The sequence below is a fragment of the Gorilla gorilla genome, chromosome 18 (assembly GCF_029281585.2).
Source record: "Gorilla gorilla gorilla isolate KB3781 chromosome 18, NHGRI_mGorGor1-v2.1_pri, whole genome shotgun sequence".
Lineage (NCBI taxonomy): Eukaryota > Metazoa > Chordata > Mammalia > Primates > Hominidae > Gorilla > Gorilla gorilla.
Window position 1 is genome coordinate 99,308,486 of NC_073242.2, and position 15,822 is coordinate 99,324,307.

Here is a 15,822-nt window from a genome sequence, read left to right on the forward strand (position 1 = left end):
TGATGTGGTGGATATGGGCTACTCTGGCTGCCCACGTCCGTTCCCCCTGCTTCTCTTAATGGCCCTACAATAGCCTTCCGGGGCGCCACCTCCATTTCTTCCAGCAGAACATGAGCTTTGTGGGGAGGAGACACCACTATCTGCTCCAGAGGAGGGCAAAGAACCTGAACTATCAGAGGATTACTTCTCCCTGGCCACAGTGGCTGGTTCAATATGAGACTTCTGTTAGGACTTCCAGCTGACCACGAAGCTGGAAAGAAGGCTGGAGTTTCTGCAGCTACTTTGTACTGTAACAGGAAAATCTGTCCACAGGTAGAGGAAACCAAGCCCAGTGCCTGTGACTGGGGGAGCAGAGGTGGGAGTAACACACTGGATCCTGGTTGATGTTGTGCCTGAGGCAGTCATAACACTGCTCTTTGTAGTTATGTGAGCCAGTAAGATCTCTTTGGGCTTAAGCCAATTTGGGTTATTTTGTGATCTGTGACCCGAAGAGCCCTTCGTGATAAATGTCACCAAAGTGAGAGCCTGGATGTCCAGTCCTCATGAGGACTCTGTGCAGGCCCGAATGGAGCCACCAGCCTCACCGCTGGCTTACCCCTCCACATGAAGCCATATGCCATACTGCTCACAGAGTTCTTCCAATCTCCCAATCTTGTCTGTGTGTCCTACTGCTGCCGTTCCTAGGATAAAACAGATCAGGGCATTAAAAGGAACAAATGTTTTCTAAGGCTTTATACACCTTAAACACTTCTATACACATTATCGCCCTAGGAGGGAAGTGACTTATTATATCCCTATTTTATTGAGATTTTCTTTGTGGAAGGACTTAAAATCAGTGTTTGTGAGCTGACTTATTACAAGCTTTGAAGAGTATGTAATCTCTATTGCATGTATCTAATTGTGTCATTGAAATCTTTTATATACTTATTTTCTATCTACTTGATCTGCTGACTCATGAGAAATATATTCAAATCTCCCACCAAGATTGTGGTTTGTCAATATATACTTGTGTTACATCAGACTTTTCCTTTAGCTTTCCTTTATATATTTTAAAGTTATGTTCACAAGCATTCATAACTGTTTTTTTTTTTTTTTTTTTGAGATGGAGTCTCACACTGTCGCCCAGGCTAGAGTGCAGTGGCAGGATCTCAACTCTGCAACCTCCACCTCCCAGGTTCAAGCAATTCTCCTCGCCTCAGCCTCCCAAGTAGGTGGGATTACAGGCGCCAGCCACCACGCCCGGCTAATTTTTTTGTATTTTTAGTAGAGACGGGGTTTCACTACATTGGCCAGGCTGGTCTCGAACTCCTGACCTCGTGATCCACCTGCCTCGGCCTTCCAAAGTGCTGGGATTATAAGCATGAGCCACCGTGCCCAGCAAGTATAACTGTTATTTCTTTTAGGAGATTACATCTTTCATCAATATGAAGTCGATTTTATCCCACACTAATATGGCTATGGTACTTTCATTTTATCAGCATTTGTCCAAGATAAACTTTTCCACCTTTTTATTTTATTGTCACTTCCTGGATTATTTTGATTTAGATATGCCCTTTATAAAAATCATATAGGTGGGCTGGGCACAGTGGCTCACACCTGTAATCCCAGCACTCTGGGAGGCCCAGGCGGGTGGATCACAAGGTCAGGAGATCGAGACCATCCTGGCTAACACGGTGAAATCCCGTCTCTACTAAAAATACAAAAACAAAATCAGCTGGGTGTAGTGGTGGGTGCCTATAGTCCCAGGTACTCGGGGGGCTGAGGTGGGAGAATGGCGTGAACCCGGGAGGCAGAGCTTGCAGTGAGCCGAGATCGTGCCACTGCACTCCAGCCTGGGCAACAAAGCGAGACTCCAGCTCAAAAAACAAACAAACAAAACATATAGATGAATTTGTTTTGTTTCCACCCAGGTTCTTTGTAAAACAGAACATGCATTCTGAAGCCAGCTTAAGCATATTAAGCACTTTCAGCCGCTCCCTTGGTAATTGATTGCACTACAGATTTTGCTGGGGAGATCCCTTTTCAGAGAGAGCTTAGTTAAAACGTGGAGTCAGGCATTCCCCCAACCGTCCCAAATTTCCAGTTAGCAGCAAGCCAACCAAAAAGATTTCAAACCCTCACCAATGGCCTCAACAAACAAAGCTAAAGAAAGTAGTTCTTTTGTAAGGTCTATGCCAGGAAAAGGGCTGAAAACTTTTTCCCCTCATACCTAAATCTACCTCAAATTGAAAAAAAAAAAAAATCTTAACAGACACATTTAGTTTAGCTGAAACAAGATCAAATGTCAATGCACGGGCTGTGCCACAGGCTCTTCCAGCAAAATAAAAGTGTACTGCTGTGTTAGTGCCCGGACCGCATTCAGATTCTTTTCATATTTCTTGGCAACGTCTGGTGACTAACCCTTGACATGTGTCTTCTGACATCTGCAACATAATCACACTGGCAAGTCACTCAGTCACATGCAAACTGCAGCCCCTCCAGTTTATCATGTGACTGAATACGGGTGAATTTGTGTTTTTAAACAAGGCAGGAAGTGATGGTTTTTCTGTTGGCAATAAAGTGAATATTTATGTGGTTTTTCTATTTTGTCTTTTTTTTTTTTTTTGAGACAGGATCTCACCCTGTTGCCCAGGCCGGAGTGCAGCAGCGCAATCTCGGCTCACTGCAATCTCAGCCTCCTGGGTTCAAGCTATTCTCCCGCCTCGGCCTCCTAAGTAGCTGGGATTACAAGTGCCTGCCACCACAACCAGCTAATTTTTATATTTTTAGTAGAGACAGGGTTTCGCCATTTTGGCCAGGCTGGTCTTGAACTCCTGACCCCAGGTGATCTTCCCGCCTTGGCCTCTCAAAGTGCTGGAATTACAGGCATGAGGCACCGCACCCGGCCTAAATAAGCAGTTTTATTGTAGTATGATTTTTTTTTTTGAGACAGAGTCCCTTTCTGTCGCCCAGGCTACAGTGCGGTAGTGCGATCTTGGCTCACTGCAACCTCCACCTCCCAGGTTCAAGCGATTCTCCTGCCTCAGCCTCCCAAGTAGCTGGGACTACAGGTGCACACCACCACACCTGGCTAATTTTTGCAGTTTTAGTAGAGATGGGGTTTTACCACGTTGGTCAGGCTGGTCTTGAACTCCTGACCTTGTGATCTGCCTGCCTCAGCCTCCCAAAGTGCTGGGACTACAGGCATGAGCTGCCATGCTCGGCCCATTGTAGTATGATTTACATGCAACAAAAATCACTCATGTAAGTATACGGTCCAATGAGTTTTGACAAATATATAGAGCATGTAACCATCAACACAACCAAGATTCAGAATACTTCCATCAACCCCCAAATCCCATCAACCCCAATATAATTACCCTTTCCCTGACTCCTCACTGGCCCTGGAAAATCCTGATCTGCTTCTGTCACTGTAGTTTTTTGCCTTTTTTTTTTTTTTTTTTTTTTTTGAGATAGGGTCTCACTCTGACACCCAGGCTGAAGTGCAGTGGCACAATCTCGGCTCATTGCAAGCTCTGCCTCCCAGGTTCACGCCATCCTCCTGCCTCAGCCTCCCGAGTAGCTGGGACTACAGGTGCCCACCACCACGCCTGGCAAATTTTATTTATTTACTTATTTATTTTTTATAGAGACAGAGTCTCACTCTGTCACCAAGGCTGGAGTGCAGTGGTGCGATCTCACCTCACTGCAACCTCTGCCTCCCGAGTTCACGCCATTCTCCTGCCTCAGCCTCCCAAGCAGCTGGGACTACAGGTGCCCACCGCCACACCCAGCTATTTTTTTGTATTTTTAGTGGAAACGGGGTTTCACCATGTTAGCCAGGATGTCTTGATCTCCTGACCTCATAATCTGCCTGCCTCGGCCTCCCAAAGTGCTGGGATTACAGGCTTGAGTCACTGTGCCTGGCCTGACATAATATTTTAAAGAATTTTTTTCTTTTTTTTTTTTTTTTTTTAAGGAAGGATCTCGCTCTGTCACCCAGGCTGGGGTATGGTAGCACAATCTTGGCTCACTGCAACCTCTCTCTCCTGGGTTCAAGCCAACCTCCCACCAAAGCCTCTGGAGTAGCTGGGACTACAGGTACACACCACCACACCTGGCTAATGTTTAGTATTTTTTGTAGAGATTTCCTAGGGGTTTCGCCATGTTGCCCAGGCTGGTCTCGAACACCTGAGGGCAATTGATCTCGCCGTCTCAGCCTTCCCAAGTGTTGGGATTACAAGTGTGAGCCACCTGTAATTTCTCTATTCTAACAGACATGTAGTAATGTCTCACGGTGATCTTAATTTGCATTTCACTCATGACTAATGATGTTAAACATCTTTTCAAGTGCTATACATTTTCATTTTCTTTGATGAAGTATCTGCTCACATCTGTTGTTCATTAAAAAACTGTACTGTGGGCCGGGCACAGTAGCTCACACCTGTAATCCCGGCACTTTGGGAGGCCAAGGCAGGCAGATCACCTAAGGTCAGGAGTTCAAGACCAGCCTGGCCAACATGGTGAAACTCCATCTCTACTAAAAATACAAAAAAACTAGCTAGGTGTGGTGGCGCATGCCTGTAATCCCAGATACTCGGGAGGCTAAGGCAGAAGAATCACTGGAACCCGGGAGGCAGAGGTTGCAGTGAGCCAAGATCGCACCACTGCACTCTAGTCTGGGCAACAGAATAAGACTCCATCTCAAAAAAAAAAAAAAAAAAAAAAAAAATTGTATTGCTCGTGTCCTTATTGAGTTGTAGCAGTTCTTTATATATTTTAGATACAAGTTCTTTGTCAAACAAATGTTTTGTAGCTTCTGGGGAAAAGAATGAAAAAGAAATTTTAAAAGAAGACAGGCCTGGGACAGTGGCTGGCTGGGTGTGGTGGCTCACGCCTGTAATCCCATCACTTTGGGAGGCCAAGGCAGGTGGACCACCTGAGGTCAGGAGTTTGAGACCAGCCTGGCCAACATGGCGAAATCTCGTCTCTACTAAAAATATAAAAATTAGCCTGGCATGGTGGTGTGCGCCTGTAATCCCAGCTACTCAGGAGGCTGAGGCAGGCGGATCGCTTGAACCTGGGAGGCAGAGGTTGCAGTGAGCCAAGGTCGCACCACTGCACTCCAGCCTGGGCGGCACAGCAAAACTCCATCTCAAAAACATAAAAAAGAAAAATACAAAAAGACAAAAAAAAAAAAAAGAAATAAGAAAAAAACGTTTTGCAAATATTTCTCCCAGTCTGTAACTTGCCTTTCATCTTCTTAATAGGGGCTTTCAAACAGCTAATGCTTTTAATTTTTGATAAAGTACAATTTATGGTTCACATATTTTGTATCCTAAGAAACGTAACCTAAGGTCACAAAGATCTCCTGTATTTTCTTCGAGACATTTTATTGTCTTAGATATATGCTTAGGTTGATGAACCATTTATAGTTAATATTTATATATACGGAGAATAAGATAAGGGTTAAGATTCAGTTTTTTTCCATATGGATATCCAAGCTCTAAGACCACTGATCGAAAAAGATTGTCCTTTCTCCCTCGAATTACTCAGGCATCTGTAAAAACCTGAAGTGTCCATATACTTCACATGAGTCTATTTCTGAATTCTCTATTTTATTTGGTTAATCTCACACAATCTTACTTGCTGCTTTACAGAAGTCTTGAAGTATGACAAGGTAAGTCTTCCAATTTTGTTCTTTTTCAAAATTCTTTGGGCTGTTCCTAGATCCCTTGTATTTCTATATAAACTTTAGAATTAGCTCATCAAGTTCTATAAGAAATTGTAGCCTGTTGAGATTTTAAGAGGGATCGAGTTGAATCTACAGATTAGTTTGGGAAGAACTGACTTAATACTTAGTCTTCCAACCCATGTGTATGGCATATCGTTCTTGGGTCTTCTTGAATTTCTCTCAGTAACATTCTTAGTTTTCAATGTACAGATCTTGCATATATTTTGTTAAATTGATCCATAAATTTTTCATCTTTTTTGATCCTATTATAAATGACATTTAAAATTCAATTTCCAATTCTTCTTTGCTAGTATATAAAAATCCAGAAAATGGTTTAGATTTGATCATTAGTTCCAGTAGCTTTTCTTTAGTTTTCTATCTATATAATCATGCCTGCAAACAAAGTTTTATTTCTTCCTTTCTAATCTGTCCGTTATTTTTTTTTGCCTTATTGCACTGTCTTAGATTTCAAGTATGATGCTGAATGAGATAAGTGGAGCAGCAAGTGGTAGTTGCTCTGCCGCCTATAAGGTAGATATTTAAGTGTGACATTTTATGAATTTTCTTGTTTAATTTTTACAACGATCTTACAATGTCAGTACAATTATTTTTATTTATTGAGATGGGGTCTTGCTATGTTACCCAGGCTGGTATTGAACTTCTGGGCTTAAGCCAACATCTGGCTTGTCTCCTGAGTAGGGCGACTATAGGCATGTGCCACCACACCTGGCTTAAATGTGTCATTTAAAAATTCAGGCCAGGTACAGTGGCTCATGCCTGTAATCCCAGCAATTTGGGAGGCTGAGGCAGGCGGATCACCTGAGGTCAGGAGTTCGAGACCAGCCTGGCCAACATACTGAAACCCTGTCTCTACTAAAAATACAAGAAATTAGCCAGATGTGGTGGCACACACCTGTAATCCCAGCAATACAGGAGGTTGAGACAGGAGAAACACTTGAACCTGGGAGGCAGAGATTGCAGTGAGGTGAGATTGTGCTACTGCACTCCAGCCTGGGCAACAGAGTGAGACTCTGTCTCAAAAAAATAAAATAAAATTCAGTTTAGAACAGGGAAAAGAAGTACATGAAGGAGAAGATAGAGAAGCATTTACAATCTAAATGAAAAAGTATACACACACATAAAATAACTTCCAAAACAAACCAACGATTAAAGAAAAATCTACCGAGCCAACCTTACTATTACAGTTTTTGCTACAATGTGGATATGGACTATCTTAAACATGCGGTACACACACATTTCTTAAGACTTTATCTTTTATAGGCTGAGGACGTAGCCTCGCTCCTATATATTCAAAATGGTAGATTCAGCATCATGCTACCTACCTGCATTTGCGACAAGCAACAGGGGCAGTCTTCCTCGCTCTATATCATCTTTAATCAGTTTCTCCAGGAAGGCAACATCCTGGAACCAAAACAAATCATTGGAAACTGAGGTGCCTAGTATAAAAGCTATAAAATGAAAAATTATGACTTGCAAAAGAAGCAGATAACTCTCAAAAGTAATGTCAAATCAATTCTTACTCTTGACAATTTTTCTGTTTTCTCTCATCATAGATGTGAAAATCAAATAGTTTTCCTTGAAGACTAGAAAAATCAGTTAAACAAGATTAAAGGTAAAAACTGTACATATGCAGGAACATTTCTTTGATTTTAAACATTTACATTTAAATGAAATGTTCTCTTAACTCTCCTAAAACAGCCAAGAATGTATCTCTACTATTACTCACTGATGTACCTGAACTAGAAAATAAAACTACCTTGACAAAAGAAATAAAAAAAACCCTAAAATCCATCCCTTCCTTTTCCTTCTGGAATCATTAAGGAGAGATTTATCAGCTGCATGTCTGAAAATAAGCAGAACTCAATTCCACGATGACAATGAAGAACCTCATTTTCAAAATCTGCCCATTCATAAATCCAGGCAACAGTGCTAACTCATTAAAAGTAGGAGCTTCAGAAGAAATTTCTGGTGCTTAATTGAGCTTCCATGTTTCTACTTAAAGCAGGTGATACAGTAATTACAAGACTCCTTAAAAGCCAGGTGCTCCTGACCTATATACCAACCAACCTTCATGGACATTCACATATTAACAGAAGCATATATTACACAATGCAAGGGTCCAAGCAATACATCAGTAAGTTACTAATTATCTGGAGGCCAGCAAAAAGAACTTCACCTGAAAGGCAGTTTCCAAACACAATCCCACATGATTTTACAAACCAAAAGTAGAACTCACCATCTGATGCTGGAATCCAAACATAGTGTTACAGGGTACACGGCACAAGCAGGGGAAGGGCAAGCTGAGTTGCAGGAAGAAACATACGACTTGACAAGAAAGCTCTCTGCACCATTCACTTCAGATTGTGAAAGCCTGTGGCTCTAAGACAAGCCACGATTATTCTTCTAAGAAATCTCTCTCCTTAGGAACTCTTAATATTATAAATTGATGTTAAAGTACATTTAGAAAGCCAAGCCGAAAAAAAAAAGGGTGAATTTCCAAGTGCCTTATAAGAGGATATAATGTAAAATTTTCTAAATGATTCAAGTAATTATCTTTGGTATATTCTAGAATATACCAGAAACACTTTGACAAACACAGAAACAATTGGGTCGTGAGCATTTTAGTGGGGGTAATTTTGGATTCTTTCTCCAAGCATTACTGGTAAATAACACCAGCTAAAGGCATTCAAAGAACAGTATCTTATTTATGGGTTCACCCACCCCTAAAAAGTAATAAATATGGATTAGCAGATGCACATTTCTCAAGAGAAGTGAAGTCAGCGTTATGCACAGAGACAGTGATTGTCAACTTAATTTTATATTCTTCATGTTTAGCCTCCAAGTCCTTGAGGAGTTTACAGTTTTAGGAATTGTAAACAGTTGCAGCATACTGTTCTGTATGACTAAGACTTGGGAGCATTCAGAGACCAAAAATTTAATAAGCACATTTTCTCCTTAAAGGATTAAAAATTATGAATGTGACACCCAAGTAAAACAAATCCTCAAAAAAAATACAGGTATTAAAAGTGAAAATGCCTAGCCCCCTACCCTATAAGCCACCAATCCACCCCATTAACAGTTTAATACATAACCTTTCAGATATTTTCTAGGTATAAATTTACATATTTTTCTAGGTACAAAAACATAGTTATAAAGGATACACACACTTTAAAAAATGTGAACATAACCATCTTATATATGCTGCTCTGCCAGCTGCCATTCCCAACAGAACACTCTTACACATCTTTTGAAGGTTAGACTGTTGTCCCCAAACAGCCTTGTGTCCGCAAGAGCCTGGCTTGCAGTAGACACTAAGTAATTCATTTCACGTTTCAGAGGATTATTATTAAACTCCCCATTTTGTACACCCCTCAAGAAGAGGACATAATTTCTTAACACCAGTGATCACAGCTCAGAATCAATTCAAAAGTCACTAAGTGTCTCCCATACATCCCCCTGGGACTCCTACAGCTTACAAAAGAGGAACCCTCCAACCCTACGGTTTTGCTTTTAAACGTTCTTGGCAAAGACAGTTAACAGTGTCTTATCTCGATGTAGTCCTCCCAGTTGGGCTAGAAGCACCATGAACTTTAAAAATAGTCATGCTCGACTGGACGCGGTGGCTCACGCCTGTAATCCCAGCACTTTGGGAGGCTGAGGTGGGCAGATCATGAGGTCAGGAGATCGACACCATCCTGGCTAACACGGTGAAACCCATCTCTACTAAAAAAAATACAAAAAAATTAGCTGGGCGTGGTGGCGGGCACCTGTAGTCCTAGCTACTTGGGAGGCTGAGGCAGGAGAATGGCATGAATCCGGGAGGTGGAGCTTGCAGTGAGCCGAGATCACGCCACTGCACTCCAGCCTGGGCGACAGAGCAAGACTCTGTCTCAAAAACAAACAAACAAAAAACAAAACAAAACAAAAAAATAGTCATGCTCTTTGATCCAGCAATTCTAGACTGACTCTGAAAATCCATCTGAGGACCATAACCCTAAATAAAATACAGGAAGAGCTTTATGCACAGAGAAGTCCTTAACAGCACTACACAAAGAACATTACCTGAAAATGGTCACAGAAAGCAAGAGAATGCAAACACTCTTAGTTGTCCAAAAAGGCAACAGTTAATTACTACATATTCACTTGAAAAAATACCATGAAGGCATTAAAAATAAACTATACTTTGAAAAATTATTATTAAAATGATATATTCCTGTTTTAACAGTAAGTGAAAAGAGCCAGATACAACCATATAAACACAAACACACCCCCTTCGATTAAAGTCTGGGAAAAAAGAGAAAATGTTGACTGTGGATGCCCTTGGGTAATCTATCACATATTCCTTATTTCTAAATTCAGTAATTTTTACAAATATGACAAAAGCATATAAGACCATCTTTCTTTTCACTCAACAAGAACAGCAACTAGACAAACGGGTCAACTTTAAAACTTTCAGGACAAAATAAGACATTATTTCTTTAAAATAGCCACCTGATACCACATTACCTGATTACAAAGGTATTGGCCCAGGCCAGGTCTAGCAGCAGCACTAAGATATATGACAGGCTTCTTATTATATAACACACTGAAGCCATCCACTACGAAGTCTTCATATCGAGAATGAATGGCAAGCCTACATATCTTTGCAAGTCCTTCTCTTTCCTCTTCGTGGAAATAAGCACACCCATTTTCATATCTGTTAAGAGATACATATTAATATGCTCTTATTTCTAGTTAAGGATTGTATAAGTCAACCTTACAATCATGGAGACAATTCTTTTCTCAAGCTAGGAATTGTCACTTTTATCAGGCAGAGAGGAAAGGAATGTGAAACATCCTCCTCATAGATGGCTGACACCTCATTACAGCTGAGGTTACCAAGCAGCGAGACAATAACCCTCCATCCATACCCAATTCCATAAAGAGCAGAAACTATGAAAACAAGTAGAGACCAGGAATTCTCAGATATAAAAAGACTGAAGATCATGGTTCTGGCTTATTATGAACTAAGGCCAGCACTGGATAACACAGGCATAGTTCATAGCAGAGTTTCAGCCCTAAAACATCCAAAGTAAATAAAACTGTCAAAAATGCTAGTCAGAGGCTGGGTGTGGTGGCTCACGCCTGTAATCTCAGCACTTTGGGAGGCCAAGGCGGGTGGATCACCTGACGTCAGGAGTTTTGAGCCTAGCCTAGCTAACATGGTGAAACAACTGTCTCTACTAATTGCCAGGTGTGGTGGTGAGTGCCTGTAGTCCCAGCTACTCGGGAGACTGAGGCAGGAGAATGGCTTGAACCCAGGAGGTGGAGGGTGCAGTGAGCCGAGATTGTGCCACTGCACTCCAGCCTGGGCGACAGAGTAAGACTCCATCTCAAAAAAATAAAAAAGCTAGTCAGGCTAGCTTTTGGTTTTACTATAATCTGCTGAGGCTCCATCTCCTAGAGGAGGAGGGACAATTTCAATTACAGGCAGCAGATTTTTACTAGAACAACAGAACACTGCTCCTTTAATATTAAAGTTGGGCAAACTTATACTCCTGCTTGGCCAAGTTCTTTCCCAACACTGAAAGTGAGGGTCTCTCAAGATAAATGTCTCAAGTTAGGCAAACATTCCTTCTCCATAAAAGTAACAGCATAAACCCAATGCCACTAGTCCTATGTCTCCTACTGAATCCTTCATCTGTTGTAATTCCTTAGTACTGCCAGGATTATCACAGAATAAAACAAATTTCAGTTTCATAGCACATATTCATCTTCCTTATGACAGAGTTTTCTTTTCTTTTCTTTTTTTTTTTTGAGACAGAGTCTTGCTCTGTCGCCCAGGCTGGAGTGCAGCGCCTCAGCCTCCAGAGGAGCTGGGACTACAGGTGCTCACTTCCACACCCGGCTAATCTTTTTGTATTTTTAGTAGAGATGGGGTTTCACCATGTTGGCCAGGCTGCTCTTGAACTCCTGACTTCAGGTGATTCACCTGCCTCGGCCTCCCAAAGTGCTGGGATTACAGGCATGAGCCACCACTCCTGGCCAGAAAAATATTTTTATAATTAGAGTTCCAGGAGATAAATAGCCCTTTTTAAATTGAGTACCTACAAACTGTTTTAAAATAATTTCCTATTAAAGTATTTTAAAAATTAAATACCAGCCTTAAGAACTGTGGAGGGTAGAGCTAAGGTAAAATCAGCTGAAAGCATTTTTTAAAGAACTAAATCCTGGCCAGGCGCAGTGGCTCATGCCTGTAATCCCAGCACTTTGGGAGACCGAGGCGGGCGGATCACGAGGTCAGGAGATTGAGACCATCCTGGATAACATGGTGAAACCCCATCTCTACTAAAAATACAAAAAATTGGCCGGGCCTGGTGGTGGGCACCTGTAATCCCAGCTACTCAGGAGGCTGAGGCAGGAGAATGGAGTGAACCCGGGAGGCGGAGCTTGAAGTGAGCCGAAATGGCACCACTGCACTCCAGCCTGGGCAACAGAGTAAGACTCCATCTCAAAAAAAAAAAAAAAAAAAGATTTAAATCTCAGGTCTATGCATCAAATAAGAATTATTTATTGCAATAATACAGCAAATTCATGGGGGACTAGGTATTATTTTATATATAATTAAAATTGATTATATAAAATGTTTTATATAGAATTAAAACTAATTCCCTTATAAAGAATAACTGTAAAAAAGAAGGACTAAGTTTACAATTGTTAACTGTGAATAATAAGAAAAAGACAAATAACCTAATAGGATCATGGGCAACAGACAGTTCCTAGAAATATAAACGGGTCTTAAAACATACAAAAAGACACGTCACTTGGTTCATAATTTTAAAAACCTGCAAATTCGAATTATGCTGAAACACCATTTCTCACTTATCAGATTTCTCATCGGAATATCACTTATCAATGATCCTTCAGTCTGATAACGCCTTTGCAGGTGAAAAGTGTGGAAACAAAGTACTCTCATACATTGCTGGTGGGACTGCTAAATGCCGCAACTCCATGGAGGGAAATTTGGCAGGATCTATCAAAATTACAAAAGCACACACTGTCTGAGACAGCAACTCCACTTTCAGGACTTTGTCCTCCAGACACCTGCTTCTATGAGAAGTGACACATGTCGAAAGTTGTTTGCTGCAGCAATGTTTGTAACAGTGCAACATGACAGGGGACCAATAAAATAAAATATGGTTCATCTGTTCAAAGTAAAACACATAGCTCTGACAAAGGAGAAAGTTCCTGTGCATTAATATGCAGTGAACTCCAAGACATAAGTGAAAAAATGCAAGATGCACAGCATATGCATAGTAATTATGTATTAGAGAGGGTGGGCATAGACATTTTGCTGGTGTATAATACATATAAAATCTCTCTGGAAGAATACACAAGAAACTGGTAATGTCTGTCTCTAGAGAAGAAAACACGGTAGGGAGATAGAGGTAGGAAGGAAAATTCCCTTTGTATATCGTTCTTTATTGTCTGAATTTTGAACCAAGAGAACAATTTTACTTATTTCAAAACATCAAATTTAAAATAATTAAAGAGAAAACTAACTAAATACCTAATGAATACAAGTACAGCAATTCTTAGGAAGCAGAAGCACAGCAGCAGAAAGACATGCGACACTCACTCTTCAGTCCTTCTGCCAGCGCCTCTCTAAGGCATGATACCATAAAAACTATGGGATCTAATTTCAATAAATGCCTTCATTTCACAAAATATATATTAATATAAATGTCTTTCTGAAAATAAAAAGGATTACTTTAGTATCATATATAACTCAATGAAATATAGCTTCTTATTTGAGCAACTTGTCAGAGCGCAATCACTACGAAATCAAGAACACATGCACTTGAAAAGAGAAGCTGCCAGGTTCATTACCTGGTGCTCTGGGGCTCCTCATCTTCATCTCCATGCATCAGATTCTGAACTAACTGGAGGATGCTCGCCATATCTTGTCCACTGCAGAATGAAAAGAGTTGATGGGCTGATGGGAACAGCACACATCCCCCGCCACTCTCCCGCTCCTTCCCTCATTCAACTGGCGTTGCTTCAAGTTTTTTTTTTTTTCTTAAGCAACTATAAGAGAAAGAATGTGGTATATAGTTTATGCTTTTTAAAAAACAAAGCTCAAATTATAAACTGAATTCTGATATAAACTTACTTGTGGTTAAATAAATCTTCTACCTAATTATGACTTTCATTTTAATAAATGTCACCAGTCTTTTTATTTTTATTTATTTTTTTGAGACAGGGTCTCACTTTGTCACCCAAGGTGGTGGGAAGTGGCATAATCCGGGCTCACCGCAACCTCTGCCTCCCAGGTGTAAGCGATCCTCCTGCCTCAGCCTCCTGAGTAGCTGAGATTACAAGCGTGCGCCACCACGCTCGGCTAATTTTTGTATTTTTAGTAGAGATGGGGTTTCACCATGTTGGCCAGACTGGTCTTCAACTCCTGGCTTCAAGTGATCCACCCTCCTCGGCCTCCCAAAGTGCTGGGGTTACAGGCATGAGCCACCACGCCCAGCCGTTTTTTTATTTTTGGTAGAAACAGGGTTTTGCCATGTTGCCCAGCCTGGTCTCAAACCACCAAGCTCAAGCAATCCTCCTGCCTCAGCCTCCAAAAGTGCTGGGATTACAGGCCTGAGCCACCTTGCCCAGCCACCAGTCTTGCTCTAGCAACATTTCTATACATTTCATTTGAATCTTGGAGTACAAGACAGAGAATATTTAATAAGCATGTAATAAGAGCCAAAAGTCCTTATAATATGTACTTATAATATATAAGTGTATTATATACTATACATTATATAAAATATAAAATATATATAAAATATATTATATAAAATACATATAAAATATATTATATAAAATACAATATATAATCATCCTTAGTATATTATAATGCTAGACAGTCACAGAACACTCCAATAGCACTGGTATATCTAATTTTCCTCCATAGGGATCTTGTCCGTTTGGACTAACAGCCTCTAACAATGCAAGCTTCATTTATTACCAGCTCTTCCCCAAGCTGGGAACCTTGAGATCTGCTTAGAGTATAAAAACATTTTACTTCTATCCAAGATATGTTGCTATGAAATGCTCATTACATGAGGAGATGGAAAGTTATGAAAAGAATTCGAATGGCTGAAGTAGCAAGCAATGGCAAGGCAACTTGCAACAGGAATAACGTAAAGCTATTCGTCTGTTAATGAGAATAGACTAAAAAGATGTTTCCTCTTTCAAAAAAGGAAGCGCCATCAAAACAATGTCCCCAAACCAATTGTCCCCAAGGTGCTGCCCTTCAAGTGAGAGGGGCTCTGGGCCTTGGACACTGTAGACATCAGAGCAGGCAGGGGCCCTTGAGGCACAATGGCTGCCTGCCACATGACCTCGAGCAAGCTATTCCAACTTGCCAAGCCGGACGTTATGGATTTGGGAGGCTTCAGACAGTGAAGGTATGGCACTTAGCTGTGCCTGGCATGTTACTAGTCTTGAATGCTGGGTGGTAGCACTCCTAAGTGTGAATCCTCCTAGTCAGTGGCTTAAGGCTGAGAATTACAGATGCTGCTGGGAGTATCTCTCCTGGGAAAACTTCCGTGGAATTAGGAGACTAAACCTTAAAACCTTTGGTTTCCATCAGCAGGGCTGGAATGAGGAGATTTTATAGGACCTGACTCCTGTTCTGAGCTGAGAATGCACTTCACACCTAGCTTCACATCAGCATTATTCATGCAACGAATAGGAGTGACTGTTTTAAAGTATTAGTATCTCGGCGTGTTATTGGCACACTGTGATCCTTCCTCCATACTTTTCTTTTGCAACCTGGTTCAATCTATATTCAGGTCAAAGGATATTTAAGGGAGTTGTACTGTTTACTTACGTGCAGTTTCCTGGTTATAACAGGAAAAAAAAATAAGTTTGTCTCAGGAAAGCTGGGCTGGGATACTAATCCCAGATTAACTGCTAATGTCTTGTGAAAATTTTAGTCAGCTACTTACTTTTTTGCTATTTTTCCTGCTACTCAGACATGACAGATTTGCTTCAGTTGCCAAAAAATAAGTAATTTGACATTTTCCTTTCATTTGCATTATGAAAAC

At 40.9% G+C, this 15,822-nt stretch overlaps 1 protein-coding gene across 2 annotated transcripts in view; it reads right to left on the reverse strand.

Moving 5' to 3' along the window:
• LOC129527695 (serine/threonine-protein kinase SMG1-like) overlaps positions 1–13,797 on the reverse strand; it is a 60,647-nt gene extending 46,850 nt beyond the window's left edge. Inside the window, exons 1-5 of one of the 2 annotated variants that reach the window (XM_063699697.1) lie at positions 13,604–13,684; positions 10,241–10,430; positions 7,971–8,034; positions 7,057–7,135; positions 596–680 (exon numbers count right to left, since the gene is read on the reverse strand). In XM_063699697.1, the coding sequence (XP_063555767.1) occupies positions 596–680; positions 7,057–7,135; positions 7,971–8,034; positions 10,241–10,329 (317 nt within the window). In that variant the 5' untranslated portion in view covers positions 10,330–10,430; positions 13,604–13,684. Of the gene's footprint in view, positions 1–595; positions 681–7,056; positions 7,136–7,970; positions 8,035–10,240; positions 10,431–13,603 lie in introns of both variants that reach the window. The other variant, XM_055366340.2, reaches the window with a different exon arrangement.
• Positions 13,798–15,822: the final 2,025 nt, after the last annotated feature.